Genomic DNA, 16,431 nt, shown 5'->3' with positions numbered 1-16,431 from the left:
AATACAACCCCTAAAATAACAAGAATGATTATCTGTGGATTCTCTGAAAGCTTAAACAATGTTGGGATAACTTCATAACAGAAGAGTAAAAACATTATCTTCTAAGTGAAATTAAAATAGAAGATAACCCATTGAGTTGAACAACATTTTATAGGAACTCATGCAGATAGAGGATAATAATAATTATGGAAACTCATGCAGATAGAGGATAAAAATAAATTCGGTCCCTACTTTAAAAGCTTAGATGTCCTTCACTAACTCACTTCGCGGGAATAAGGATGTCTTTCTCATTAAGAACCTCCCTGAAAAAAATAACAATTATTTGAGGTAAAAATTTATTCAAGTTCTTCCTAATCTTTGTGTTGAAAGTGTTAAAAGTTTCTTAAAAATGCTAGAACTCATAATATTATTTCTGTGTACGTTACATAGGGTAAGATCATTAACACATATCCAAACAGGATTAGAACTCTGTTATGATATAACATTATTTCATCAATTAAATTAAAAATGAGTCTTAGAGAAAAAAAAAATGAGCAATTAGTAAATAGTTTGACCGTGACGAATCATCCTTGATGGGACAATAAATTATCTAAATAAGAAAGACAACTAAGTGAAAAACATTCTTATAAAATACATCATGTGAAATATGATGAAAATTACCCATTCACCTATAAGTTTATCAAAAGAAAAAAAGACATGATAAATATATTAAATGCTTTAAGTGTGATAGGCATGATCATTACTACCATAAATATTATATTTGTAAAAAAATTAGTCAATTTTGTGCAAATGAATGATTAAAGCAAACCCTATTGAAAGTCTTATTAATTACCTCTAAATCAGATGTTGAAAAATATACTTCCACTTCTGATCTTTCAAAATCAAAATCTCAATGTTATTGCAAATATTTTAAAGGCAAACTATTGTTGATCTATAATTCAAATGTCAGGGCTATTTATCCTTAGTGATGAACAAATAGGATTAGTTAATTTAAATTTTATCTATTATTTTTTTACTTTAAAACTCGAGATACAATCCTTGATCAATTCCATGAAAGAAAGCCAAAGTCACCCATTGATGGCTTCCCCATATACAATATGAAGTATATAACCGTATGACTGAAAAATAATCTCATCAATCTCATCTCAACCCATTTTATTTTATCTCAAAACTAAAATTATTCATCTTAAAGAAATAAAATTTGCGTGAAAAGTATCTCAAAATGAAATGAATAGAAGGATCATTAATCTTGAGTAAAATAGAGATAATTTTAGTAAAAAATTCTTACCACTAGATAATCTCTGAGAAATGAAAATTTCTTTCAAGGTAATGAACTACTAAATTCTCTCTAGAAAGTGATAATGCAAAAAAGAGTTATAGTGATTCAATTAATTATTAATGAAGTGTACATAGTTCTTAATGTTACTATTCTTGTTGATATTGGGGGGCATATATAAACTGTATTCAAGGAGTGATTCAATCTAAATATTTTGAAAAAAAACACTCACTGAGACTTTTACCTCTGCTAGTGATAATTATATGGAAATTGATAATTATGGAAATCTGAGAGGATTTAGTTCTTTTCGTATAAGCCTCTCTCAAGCGGGATATCTTAGGATAACGTTTTATGTATTTTATGCTCTTCATAATTTATGTTTTCTATTTTTTGTTCAAAATTATTTCCTTTCCTAATTTAGATGAGACATGTTTGGTATGTTTTTAAATAAGGGAAGGATTGACTTCTCTTTATATATGTACACTGTTTGTGAATAATGAATAGAACAATTTTTCCTCCCAATTCATTTCTACATAGTATCAGAGACAGAATTCTTCTCTATCACTTAGAACTTTTCCTAGCACAGACACCTTTCCCACTCTCGGCTCTCTTTGTGCCAGAGCCGCCGCTCCTTGCTAGTGTAGAAAACATTGTACTGTGGCTAAAACTTCTCGTCGTAGGCTCTTCTTTTGGTGGAACTTCTTCCAGACGTAGGCAACAACAAGTGGCTTGGGAATTTTGGATCCAGTGGAGATGACTTTCTCTCTCTTGTAAACCATTCTCTCTTTGGTGGAAATCACTTCCTCTCTCCAACGAGAATTGCATCATCTGTCATCATTATCCTTAGTTCTTTATCATTTTTCTAGAACACTTCCACGTATTTCCTCCAAGAACGCAGGAAAAACGGGATTGGCGGAACAACAACTGGTGCAACAAGCCAAATAAGCAGCATAATGAGAAGCAGACAATAGCGGCAGACAACAACTCTCTCCGCCGCAATTAACTGCGAACAACCAACCTAAAATTTTTTTGCTGCTGGCTCCTCTAACAGAATCCTACCGCTAGCAGCAGCAACTTTGGACTTTCTCTGCCACAAGCTTGCCTCCACCTGTTTCTCCTTTCAACAGGTCCTTCGTCAGAGTTTTCTTGTTTTTTTTTATTGCAATAGACCTCTTGTGGAGATTTTTCTTGCAGCCATCAATGCATTTTGCAAAACTCCCTGCAAACTATCCTCAATTCTCCTTTGCTGTAAGAACTCTCTCTTTAGCCAGAATTCTCCCTGCTGCAATCCTCATCCATCAGAAACTATTCCTACTAGAAGCAAAATTTCCTTCATGTAGGCCCTTTTTGTAGCTCCTCTGCAGCAAAAATTATCCCTATTGTTGCAATAGAAATTCTCCCTATAGAATTCTCCTTGCAATATAGAATTCTCCTTGCAATAGAAAGCATCCTTGTTGTAGGCCCTCCTTCGAAATTCTCCCTACAATTAGTCTTCCTGCTGCAGGATCTTTCTAACTTCTTCCTTGCAGCTATTCATTATTTTACCTTACGAGCCATACCAACACCCTGCAACATTTTCTGCAAGTTTCTACTTCCCTGTTGGCTTCTCTATTGCATTACATGTAGCATTTCCATTCCTACAACAACCTTACACATACTCGTAGAAATTGTAGTGAAAGACGACCGCAGTTAATTTGAAGTAGCCCTAAATATTCTTGGAGTTGATAACCAAGTATGGAATGAAGATTTCAAGTTCTACTGTAAAGCTTAACCTTGAATTAGAGACCAAGGATTCTGTTCAGACGACTCATGAATTCTCCAACTTTCTCACAAATCATAAATTCAATAACCATAATTACCTCCAATGGTCCCAATCCGTGTTCATGTACTTTTGTGGTAAAGGGAAAGATGAACATCTCACAGGAGAATGCGCAATTCCTTAGGCCACTAATCCTAACCCCAACACATGGAAGAATCGAGATCATATGTATGACTTGAATCAAATACATCGTAACTCTACCCTTAGTGCTACTTTTTCTCAATAAATCATAAGTAGGTGATTGTATTGCCAGGCATTATAGTATATTTCACAATTAATCAACTATATATTTTTGCAAAGCCAGCGTTTTTAACTTTCCACTAATGTGGATGGAACTCTTAATTAGGCTATATAGTCAAAAGGAATAGCTCTTGGTTCTTAATTGTCAAAAGGAGTAGCTCTTGATTTCCACTTATGTGCCTCAGTAGTCAAAAGGATAGAGAATTATGCAACTTTATCAATGACTCAATTGAGATATTATCTGAAAAGAGTATAAGGTGGAAACATTTTATGGAAATTTATCTCTTAAAAAAATGACATGCTTCTCAATCTTTATTTCATGCAGGCTAAGCTCCAGGAGTTTCTTAGAAGGAAAGATCTGGACAAGCACCTTGATGCCGATGAAGCAATAGCTCTTGGTTCTTCATTGCTTGCTGCTAATTTGAGTGATGGAATAAAGTTAAATCGCAAGCTGGGAATGATTGATGGTTCATCTTATGGATTCATGGTTGAATTAACTGGTGTTGATCTTGTGAAAGATGAGAGCACACACTTTTTACTTGTGCCAAGGATGAAGAAAATGCCAATCAAGGTGAGGCTACTCTCATTAGACCATTTATACATATTTTAGTTGGAAAATAACATTTCTTCATCATGGACTTCTTGAAATGCAGCTGTTCAGGTCTATCAAACATAGTAAAGATTTTGATGTCTCACTCAGTTATGATGGTGCTTATGAATTACCACCTGGTGTATCTTCTGCCAAATTTGTGGAATTTTCAGTTTCTGGACTTGCAGAGGCCGCAGAAAGGTGCGCTACAATTTTAGTGTAATTTTATGTTGTTTTCTTTGATGTGTTATCTCAATGGTCATGTTATCAATGTTTGATTTTAAAGAAGCGCTATACCTTGTTTTCTTTCAGGTACTCAACTCGTAACCTTTCCTCTCCCATCAAAGCCACTATGCATTTTTCTCTTAGCAGGAGCGGGTTGATTTCTTTTGATCGAGCAGAAGCGGTTATTGAGCTATCTGAATGGGTAGAAGTTCCTAAGAATATTAAAACTTCAGAAACTAATGCCACAAATTCTCTGAATGCTATTGAAAATCTGAATTTATCTGCCGAAGGAAGCCCTATGGACTTCAAAGACAGCAAAAAGGAAAGTATGGATATTGATAATGAACCTAACTCTGGGATCAATGCGGAAGTGAAAGACAATGTGGCTGTTGAAACTGAGAAGGTCTTGAAGAGAAGAACATTTAAGGTTCCGCTGAAGGTGCAATAAATAACCTTTTAAATACCTTGGCATTAATTTAGTCTCATCAGCTTCTGATATAAAAAATTGACTATTATGATTACATGTTCAAAAGGAACTTTAGTCTTCTTTCACTAATTTATTGTATTCATTTCCTGTAGATAGTGGAGAAGCAGATTGCCCCTGGTATTCTTTCTAAGGAGATGTTTTTAGAAGTCAAAACTAGGTTGGATGACCTTGATAAAAAGGATTTGGAAAGACGAAGAACAGCAGAACTCAAGAATAGTCTTGAGGAATATATTTATTCTATAAGAGAGAAGGTTAACCATCACTGGACCCTAAAAGTGTGATTTTTTATTTAAATATTTCTTTCGATTGAGAACTGTCTTTCTTATATATTGAGCTTTTTTTTGGCATGAACCCTTAGTTTCAAGCAATTTTTTCAATTTTTATATTCATCTTTAATCTGTTATTTTAATATCATTTCTCCATATGTGAAATGTTTTCTTAGCTGTATATGGTAAGAAAACTAATGTATTGCTTTGTTTGGTAGCAGTATGAGCTCTGATTTTTTTCTCCTCAAAAATGCATTCATTAAATTCAAATAATTCTATATATTAAACTGTTTTGCAGCTTGATGACAATGAGGAGATTAAAAAAATTTCTAGCGAGGATGAGTTAGGCTTATTTGAAGAGAAACTCAGTGAGGTGCTTTTCAACACTACCTAAGAATCAAATAAATCTTCAAAGCCATCTATTTCCTAACCTTGTCACTTTGTATTTCTAGGCTCAAGATTGGTTGTACACGGATGGGGAGGATGCTTCAGCTAATGAATTTAAAAAGCGGTTAGACTCTCTGAAAGCTATTGGGGATCCAATATTTTTCAGGTAGGTAGCATTTTCTTTGAAGCGTTGTCTAGTTTTAGTATTACTTAAAAATTATATGTTGCATCGACTCATCTTCATAGATTGAGCGAGTTAACCGCCCGTCCGACTGCTTATGAAAGTGCTCACAATTATCTTGTTGATATACAAAAGGTATGTCATTTTATCCTTAAATTAACGCTATTATTGATTGTTTTGATTTAAGTTTTGCTTGATTTTACTGCCACCTAGATATATAGATTGTTGGGCATGTATACACACACACACTCAGACACACATGCCTGCCCTCCCGTTCACCCACCTGCTTATAGTATTATGATCTAGCTTAGGGGCTTGGAATTATCATGGCTAGAATAGATGGTGAGATGGTGATTTAATTTCAATTACTATCACTAAATATTATAATTATTTGTTCAATGCACCGAACGAACCACTAAGTAATATAATTTAGATTAAAACTAAAAGTATTGTAAGTATAATTACTTTCCTTTAATTTGGTTTCACATTCTATAAACAACTTTTCTTTTAATTTTCTTTTTTTAACCCAAAACTTAAGCTTGAAATTTGTAAGTTTACTCTGGTGATTATTTATCCCTAAAATTAAAATAATATTACGTTATGCATTCTTGTGAAGTGTAATAAATTCGTATAAAATTGTTTAATAGTTTTTATATTTAAAGTCGATTATTCAAAAAAGTCAAAATTTTTTGTTATACTATGTGATATGATATATATATAAATAAATAAATTGGTGGCGGGGCCACTATAAGTCCCCTCAGGTCAGGGGTTCAATTTCGCATATCGTGGGATTCTCGAATAGTGGCACATGGCGCGGGTTTTTCATCATAGGGTCTAGCGCGTGGGAAATCGGTATTTGGGCCTCTGCCAAATATCCATTTCCTTTAACACACACGCGCACACACACACACACACATATATGTATATTTATACACACACACACATAGATATATATATATATATATATATATATATATGTGCGCGCGCGCGTTTTTTTTAATATATATATATATATATAATTGGGGTGTTAGGTGTATATTTGATCCAGGAACTTTGAGCAAATTATGCATTGATATCTATAATGATCTGAAAACTAGATTTTGGTAAGCATATTATCCACATTATGAATCTTATATATATATTGGGGAAATTTGTAGATACTTTTACTGCTCCACAAAGAAATGTTACAAAAAGGTGGCAAGTGGAACCTTCTACCAAAATAAACAATACAACTCACTCCTAAGGTTCCACTCCCAGACTACAAACTCCACACAAAAAAATTGCTCCGAAAATTCAAGTATACCAAATCAGGCTCCAAAAGTTACAGAAAAGTAATAAAACTATAAAGCCGTGATTTTTAGCTTTGCTTACACCAATTTAAATGAAATGCTCTAACCAGATGTATGACCTTTACAAGCATATTATATATGTCCTATATAGCAAATTACCCAACATAAATCTTCTTACTTCCAATGGGGGAGAAATACACAACGTTATATCTTCCTTACCAACCATGCCTTACCAACCAATTTGCAGGTGAGTTCCCTCCCTATGGGTGAAACTCAAATTCACCTTTTTGCCTCTAATCTTTTGCAAAATCCTTCTGAGCAGAATAATTAGGTTCAATGGAGGAGTTTTCTGTAATTTAGAAAACAAAATTAGTTCATCACACTCAGATTCCATGTGTAGACATTGTCAATTGAGTGAGGAAGCAATATTAACATCCATCCAAGCAACCCACAATTCAGCTTTCAGACGAGAGTTAGCAGTAACAGGTGTAACAAAATAACATTTCCCCTCGTTATTTCGAAATACCCCTCTAGCACCAGCAGCCTTTGTTACCCAGCTCCCATCAGTATTGACTTTCAGCCAAGCGGCAACAGTTTTCCTCCACCTCACCATTTGCACTTTCCTTGGTTTCAGAGTGGACTTGTTACTCATAACTTGTTCATTACAGAAGCTCAAACCAGAAAAGTAAGACAATTTGTATTCCCCATATTTAAAAAAATTAAAAATGTAAGCTAAGGCATTGACAACCACCCACATCACCCAAAGCTCCTCTCCCTGATGCTTAGCTGAGTTTCTTGCCATCCAAAGGAACCAACACATAATATAAGATAGTAAATTCATCAGCTGTATAGATTGTTTCTTCCAGTAATTAAGACAACTAGTCATATTACCACCACCCGGGTGAGTATCTGGGATCCCCAACCACCTACCTAATCGAGCCTAGACAATAAGGGAAAATGGACATCTAAAAAACAGATGATCTCCACTGTCCTCCTCCACCTTGGAAAGAATGCATGAGAAGGGAATTTCAACCCCTTTAGTTTAGAATATCATCCAATGGCAAAAGCTGAGGGTATAGCCTCCATAAAAAAAAATGACATAGAGAGAGATATAGAATTGCCCCGTATAACCTTTCCCCAAGTGTTCCTCCTCCACTCATGTAGATGTGAATAAATAGCTTTAGATGTAGAGTAGTAGGAAGAAAGTGTAGTCATCAAACAATCATTTTTGGACACATTTATTGGGATTTTTCAAATGGTCAAAGCACACCCCTCCCCAATTGTATCCCTAAGTAATGGAAGATTCCGATCATTTTGAACCCACATATCAACCACTTTATTGCCCCTCAACTCCTCTTTAAAGCTAGAGTATAGGTCTTCCAAACACCATTTATCATGCCAAAGGGAGATTTTTCCACTTCCCAAATCCCAATAGATGAACTCAGCTTTATCTATAGCCTTAAGTAAAGCTTTCCAAATTTTTGAATCCCCACACAATATGAATTATGAGTAGGATGTTTCTTTCTACACTATTTTTGATGCATAAATTCAGCCCACAGAGAGTTTCTAGCGCGAAACTTAAGCCAAAGCTTTATTGCATTGACCTCAGCAATATGCTGAAACTCCTTAAATCCCAAAATACCAGTTGTAATTGGCTTGCATACTTTCTTGCAACTCGCCCAATGTTTATTATGTTTGTCTCCAACCCACAGAAATCTATTAAAGCACGGCTGTTGTTGTGTACTCGACTTCATTTTCATAACTTATAAAGAAAATAAAACTATAGATTTTAAGTCGCTGTGAAGAAGAGTGATTCTTCCCCCAAAGAATTAGAAAGAATTTTTCCAATCTATAATAGGTGATTTGATAGCCTTCACCTCACCATCAAATTGAGTTTGCTTGAATCTCCCATTGAGCAAGTTCACCCGTAGATATTTGAAAAGGAGTTCCATAAGAGCAATACTAGTGTACTCTCTAATCCAACTCCCCAAGGCATTGTTTACATTCTTACTCATTATAAGCTGACATTTAGCCTTGTTAAAGGCCATACCTAAAGTATTTTGAAAGATTTGCAACAATTTAATAATTCCTTTCACGGAGGCCTTCCCTGCGTTTGTGAAAAATATAACATCATCTGCATATGTCAGATGACTTAAAACCATCCTTGCCTTATGATGATATTGGAAAGTGGGGTGATAAAACTGAACGTTATTAAACATACGAGAGAAATAGTCAAAAGCAAATTATGAAAATAGTAGGTGATAGGGGTCACCTTGTTTATTTCCTCTAGAAGATGGGAAATAACCATATGTAGTGTCGTTGATCAGCAAACAATAATGATTGTAACTCAACCATCTTTATATAAGGGAGCAAAGCTGTGTATTGAAATCTCTTCCCCTCAGCTTTGCTATGATGAAATCCCAATTGATAGTATCATAAGCATTTTTAAGGTCAAGTTTCAAAATTAGATTGCCACTCCTGCACTTCCTATCCAATTCATGTATGAGTTTCTGTATGAGTTCTTGGGCCAGAAGTATGTTTTTTGTAATATCTCTTCCCTTGGTCGTTGGAGCTGGGCCACCAATAATTACTAATGTTTTTTGAAATAATAGAGATATGGCATATGGGTCTGAAGTGATCCCAATTTGTTCTAATGTTGTTTTCGGGAAGTAGAATTATATTGGATGTTGAAAAATAGCTACACCGGTTTTCACCCCTAATGAAGCATTGAATTGCCTCGATAACTTCCATTTTCACAATGTCCCAACACTTTTTATAGAAATCAGCCTTAAACTCATCTGAACTAGCAGCCTTATTCACACTTATGGAGGTTAAAGCCTTCTAAATTTCCTCCGCAGTTGGCACATCGGCCTAATCTGTATTACTCAGTCGATCTCCTAGCAGCCCAATGGTAATAGGAGAGGTAATCTTTTTCCCCATAGAAATGTTTATTAACTATGTAAGCATATCTTCTGAGCAGTTACCTCTTGCATTCATTTCTTGATATACACCAAAGGTTCCAAAATTGCAAAACACCATACTTTGTTGATCTTGATTAGATGTAGTAGCTTATTATTAGAACTCAGATTAGCTATTCCTGTAATATTCCAGAAAACATATTAATTTAGAAGGAAGTTCCCTTTTGTCTCCATCAGAGTAGTATTGAATCTCATGCTTAATTTTGTTGCTAGCTCCTAAATTCATTAACTTCTGCTTACCCCTTTTCTTCCTTCTACTCTTCTGGAATTGCCACTCCTCGATCTTTTATCTTACACTAGCAAAATCATCTTTTGCAGGTTTAACAATCAATACCTCCTTCTCCACCCTTAGGTACAAAGTCTCTTCTGGCAGCACATTATTAATTTGAGATTCTTTGATATTCTCCTCCCTAGGAGGCTCCAGAGCATTTCCATCTATCACCCTCACATTGTCTTCAAAAGCTCCATTATCCACCCCTCTCTTCATCCTCTCCACTGGATCTTTTAGCCAATTCCGCATTATGCACGTGATCTCCTCCTACTCAAACATGTTAGGAGGGGTTTTTTTAAACTCTAGATGTAGCACGTAGCAATTATCAACAAGATGTTCAAACATACAACAATTTGAACAATAATGAGGATGTTGTTCAACAATAACTTTTTTCCAAGAGTTATTGTGTGCAGTGCCTATCCACACGCCATTCCCAATATTTTGTGTGATATTTCTTTCAATGAGCACTCGCGCAAGAGATGGTCTAGTTAAATGAAATGTAGGAATGTCCTTTTTCATCGGCCTCCCAAATATAACACTCAAAGAAAACAAAATTTCATCATTAAATAGATGTAATTTAAAACCAGGGAATCGAAACCATATAAGAACAACCAGAGGTTCGGTTTGTCGATCAAAATCCACAGAACAATTCAAGAGCTTCATGTTTTTGTTATCAATTTTCAGGTATTTCTTCACATATAGCCACACATAATCCTCCTCCCAACTCAATTGAATAAGTATATGCTCCCATGTAACATACCAATGTTCCAATCAACCAACAATTTCAAACTGTCAAAGAACTTTCTAACCAATTCCATCCTCGGGTGCCCATAAAGGAACACACCAACCAATGTAAATTTACAGTATGCAGATAGATTAGCAGTATCATTCCCCGACAGGAAAGAGCATGCTTACCACATTTACGGCCCAGTTTTCGTACAAAAGGGTTCTCATCATTACCATCCATAATATCGTGATACGACTGTGTAAAAAGAAAGTTTCTAAAGTTAACAGTGGCAGTGGTGCAAGCGCCCACTAACACCTCTGCCAAAGATTAGTCCATCCAAGCACACTACTTGAAACCAATACCCACATCAGTTAAATCATCTCCGTGTCGCCAGAGCCCTAATTCCTTCTCTCACCATCTTTATGTACATATATATGTATATATATATATATCTATCTACATATATATGTACATATGTATATACATATATATGTATATATATATATATCTATCTACATATATATGTACATATGTATATACATGTATATATATATATATATATATATATATATATATTATTTCGTAAGAACATCATCTAAAATTTACTATTTAAGATACTCTAATTGGAATATCTTTTTGTAGTTTATATGTACGGACATTTTAACATCCTCAGTTAGAATTATAAAGAGAGGACTTTATCAGTTAACATGTACTTGCAAACATTCTTTATAATTCATTTCATTTACATTCTATATATCATTTCATATCTTCATATAATGTAATATATAATATAAGCAATTGTAACAAACAAAAAAAAAAAAAACAACTCCTTGTCATTCACTTCAACATGATCAATTTATTTTATAATAAAAATAAATCATAAATGAATAGCAATTGTTTTGATTAATATTAATAATTATTAATGAAATTGATTTAAAGAAAAATAATAATTTTTTTTATGAGTTACAATATGAGTACTCAATTGTACTTCAGATGATTTGTATTCAATTTTTTGTCCTTCTGTCAATAAAATTGAAAATTTATAATTATTCACATAAGAGACCACAGCAATATATTTTTTTTAATCATGCTTGTTGTCATACCCTAGGTCCGAAAGGTGATATACTTCGGGGTGTGCCAGAATTATATCAAAGCCTATGTTTTGTTTTCAACATCCGTTGTCTTTAGTATTTCATATCCCTTTGTTTACTTAGTACTGGGTAGGGATTGGTTATCCTAATACAAGTTAGTTATTTAGTCGATTTTGAATTGTTGTAAGTTTTAATTATTTAGAATGACTCCAAAGAGAGGTATTGTAGTTGTTGCACAATAGAAGTCCCGAGGGATACTATTCCATCTTCTAGTCGTTGTCGTTATGATTCTGCTCAATCTACTGAAACTACTAAAGCACTAAATTTTAACAGGACAACTCTTCTGTTGGTGGTGCACAGAACATCACTCAGGTGTTTTAACTCAGCATTGCAGCTCAAATCGTGCTTGCAGTTCAGGCTATCCAACAAATTGCACGACCGACACCACAAGTAGTTTAATCTTTCTAGTTGCCATCGTCGAGGATCAACCTGATCAATCAATAGTGATGACCAATGGGAATACTATAGATCAAGTGATTAACCAATTTCTAAAGACACACCCATCCACCTTCAACGAGTCGACTTCATGTTACCAGGAAGAGAATCTATGGTATAAAGTACCTTAAAGTCCGCAAGTTGGACATTGTTACATTTCAACTGCGTGGAGATGATAATTGGTGTGAGTCATTGTTTCAACAATTTTGGACAAAATAATAATTTTTGGATGTATTTCGAGAGACTACTTCTGGAGCATTGCTTTCTATGTTGGCTCCAAAAGTAATGCTTTCTATGGTGGAGTGAGCCAAGCTCATAAATGATTTAAGTTGGAGGAAGGGATGAAGACTGTTTGAGAGTACGAGACATATTTTTCCAGGATTGTTAGATTCATTTTCTCTATTAGCCAACATGATGATCTAAAGATCTCACTACTTTTTGGCATCACAGAAGACATTTGGAGGTGCATATTTGTTGTCTAGTGTACAACATAAAATGTGATGGTGTACCGAGCTATTCATGCAGGGGTAGAGAGAAATGTTTGTGAGAAAAGCTTGTTGGGAAGTAGAAGATTCAGATTCATAAGTAAATGGGAGTTCCCAAAAGAAGCAATGTCATAATCATGAGAAAGAAATAAAAAACAAATGCTTGTGTTCACTGTGGGATATGACATTCAAGAACTTTCTACTTAGTTGTCGACAAATGTTTTACCATAAGCTCAAGGATTGTCCCCTTAAAATATTTAGTCAACCGCAATTGATAAATGCCTTGAAGAATAATTCTAAGTGTCGACATAAGAATAAATGACATATATAATAAAGATCAATATAAGAAGCATCATGGGAAGCGTTAAAGAAGTAGAGTTATTTTCAGCTTTAGCAGCAACCGCAAAGTGTTATGGTGTCTCAATCTTACTAGTTAAGTTCCCAAAAGAAGCAATGTCAAAATCATGAGACAAAGAAATAAAAAACAAATGCTTGTGTTCACTGCGGGATATGACATTCGAGAACTTTCTACTTAGTTGTCGGCAAATGTTTTACCATAAGCTCAAGGATTGTCCCCTTAAAATATTTAGTGAACCGCAATTGATAAATGCCTTGAAGAATAATTCTAAGTGTCGACATAAGAATAAATGACAAATATAATAAAGATCAATATAAGAAGCATCATGGGAAGCGTTAAAGAAGTAGAATTATTTTCAGCTTTAGCAGCAACCGCAAAGTGTTATGGTGTCTCAATCTTACTAGTTAAGTCCTCTCGCATTGCAGTACCAGTAGCACTAGTAGTCGCCACTGATAGATTAACACTTTTTAATGGTGCAATACCAACCTCAATGACTTAAACTTTGGAGCAGCCCAAATAGGCCATTCCACCTTGTGCATTTGCTATGATGTAACAGTAAGACTATGAAGTTCGTTACATGGTGACATTTATTATCTCTATTTATAAGCAACTCTTATAAGTATTGTTCGACTCTGTGGCATCACATTCATTCATATTAAGAAATTGTGCATTTAGGGTCTGTTTGGGGAAGCTGCGCAGCAATTGCCACAGGAAACTGCTATGCAGAAGCTATTCTGGATAAGTTGGCTATCTGTTTGTTTTTTGTAGTTTGAAAATAGTTGTGCTACAGTTGTTACTAGACAAATGACCATAATGCTCTTTTGTAGTAATGTTGTTTGCAACAAAACTGTTCATATTAATATATTTTATGTTTTATAACTAAATATCAAGTGCATAACATTATAAAATAACGATAAACATCTCATTAAACGGTGGGTAGCATGATTATCAAAATTAAGAAAATGATTATTAAAACAACAATTAATAATATGATAATATTATTTTTAAAATACAGACGATGTATGTCACGAGTTAAAATGTCCTCCAGGTGTACTCTTCATGGCCGATCACTCTTGGCGGCAAAATTTTCCAACCGATCTGCCCACCAAAAATACTAATATGAACTGTCTCGCGTAGTTATGTGACTGAAGTAAAGTGAGCAGAAAATATTGAAGTTCATAGTAATAGTGCAATTCTCTGGAAGTACCAAAATCCTCGAACTCATCTTTCCTGAATTCTTAAAATAATATACTCTTGGACATAACATTAGTAAAAATTGATAATAGAAGTAATTAATTAATGGTTTATGCAGTTGTGAGGTCTCAAAGAGCTCAGTATATATACCAACTTATCAGTCGTTACAATAAGACGACAAACCTTATAAAAACAAAGATTCTTGGTTATCTTTAACTCAAGTAATACCAAACTCGTGTGTGTCACATATGTATATCATCAAAAAATACCACACTCAGAAGAACTTCAAAAACGGTAACATCAAAAAGAAGAGAGGAACTTGGTTGCCTTCATTAGGTTTTCACATGTGACATCAACCGATAATAACATACAGGCCATCCAAAAGAATCAATAAGGTCAAATGTCTCATTATTGACCTTCAAAACTCAAAAAGAAAAAGAAATACAAATGGAAAAAAAAACACATGCAACTTGCATAATCAAAACAATAAATATCAAATGCATAAGAAACAAAAACAGACATAAACTGTTTAAAATACTGATATAATAAATAATGAATTTATTCAATAACCAATACAATTAATATAAATAAAGACTAACATTCCCTCCAATCACCCTCCAACTATTGCATTTGTCGTTTTCTCAACTCATCCATCTTGCTTGCACTTTCCCCATCTTAAGTACATGTCTCGGGAAAATCATTTACAGACTGTGACGAATACTGTCCAAGGTGGTACTCATATGTTTGTTCGGCCTATTTCCCAGTTCGACCTCCTTGAGGCAATGATCGCAAAATATTGTCTTTGTATCATTATCTCACATCGCAGATAAATCAGCCTTTTTGGTCTTAACCATTATGTATACTAGCATGAAACAAATTAATCAAGTTTTTATTGCAGCTCAAAGAAAAATAGTAGTGCCACAATAGCATCATCATTGCCTTTCCGCATCCACACGCAAACACATCTAGCAACACCAACACATCCACACACCAACACATCAAGACACTAACACCTCCACACATCCACCAACATATCCATTGCCACAAACATGATCACATAACTCCACACCACCTACACATCACCACTGCCCCTCAACACCACAACCACCGGCTTCATAAATTCACCAACACAAACACAACCACCCACCTCCACACCACCTGCACATCACCACTGTCCCTCCACAACATCCACAACCACCACGTACACACAAAAACACATACATCCACTAAGAACATCCCATTTATGATTCCAAGTGATTGCACGTTCAATCATTACTTCCACCCAAGCAAAGTATTCACATGAAAATAGAATAACAGCTGAACAGAGCAAAGCCTGAGCAAACTCACAAAATGAAAAGGTTGTTAGGTATGTAAATATCAAATAATGAAGAATGATAGTGCATAGAATAGGTTCTGTTCAATGCAAAGCCCACAAACCACCAGCCTCTCTTGGCAAAAAATACCAAAATCTGAATTCCATCCATATATTTCAACCTCATACACATTTCCAACCTAATGATAGAGCATACCACAAGATAGGTGATGCAGGTGGATTTAATGTATTAATTTTGCAAATATTTTTCAATATTACAAAATACACACAACAGATACAATAGCAAATATGCAAATTAATCCCAACAAAATAACTTTGGTTAAAATAGTTTTATCTTTTAAAAATCTTTAAACTGTCATATCATCTTTAAAAAAACGCAAGTATATGTATCGCTCAAGTAATAAAGGACTCTAATGAAATCTTAGATATCTATCCCACAGAGATGTTGGAAATGCTTGTAAATAAGTTACTAAATTTATAATGTAAAGTACTATTTTAAAAATACAAAAAATAAATTGAGAAGTTTAAATTATAAGTAACAAGGGAATGCTAAATAAAATATAGTTGAAAGACAGTTAACTAAACTAAATTCTTAACTTTCACAAGTAAAATTACGAAAATTAAAACTACGATGTTGTGGTGAAAAGTTCAAATTTAAGAAATTATCATTCCCCTTTACAATGAGTATATGGTTTATGAAAAAATTAAAATCATTTGAATATATATATATATATATATAT

General features: G+C 34.3%; 1 protein-coding gene across 1 annotated transcript in view; it reads left to right on the top strand.

Moving 5' to 3' along the window:
- The window catches only part of LOC110036469 (heat shock 70 kDa protein 17), a 41,363-nt gene that overhangs the window by 6,704 nt on the left and 18,228 nt on the right, over positions 1–16,431 (top strand). Inside the window, exons 4-10 of the mRNA XM_020740918.1 lie at positions 3,661–3,906; positions 3,989–4,125; positions 4,237–4,588; positions 4,729–4,887; positions 5,201–5,275; positions 5,355–5,455; positions 5,536–5,605. Of these exons, the coding sequence (XP_020596577.1) occupies positions 3,661–3,906; positions 3,989–4,125; positions 4,237–4,588; positions 4,729–4,887; positions 5,201–5,275; positions 5,355–5,455; positions 5,536–5,605 (1,140 nt within the window). The remainder of the gene's footprint in view (positions 1–3,660; positions 3,907–3,988; positions 4,126–4,236; positions 4,589–4,728; positions 4,888–5,200; positions 5,276–5,354; positions 5,456–5,535; positions 5,606–16,431) is intronic.

This window comes from Phalaenopsis equestris, unplaced genomic scaffold, assembly GCF_001263595.1.
Source record: "Phalaenopsis equestris unplaced genomic scaffold, ASM126359v1 Scaffold207165, whole genome shotgun sequence".
Taxonomy (NCBI): Eukaryota; Viridiplantae; Streptophyta; class Magnoliopsida; order Asparagales; family Orchidaceae; genus Phalaenopsis; species Phalaenopsis equestris.
This window is presented reverse-complemented; position numbering and strand designations above follow the sequence as displayed.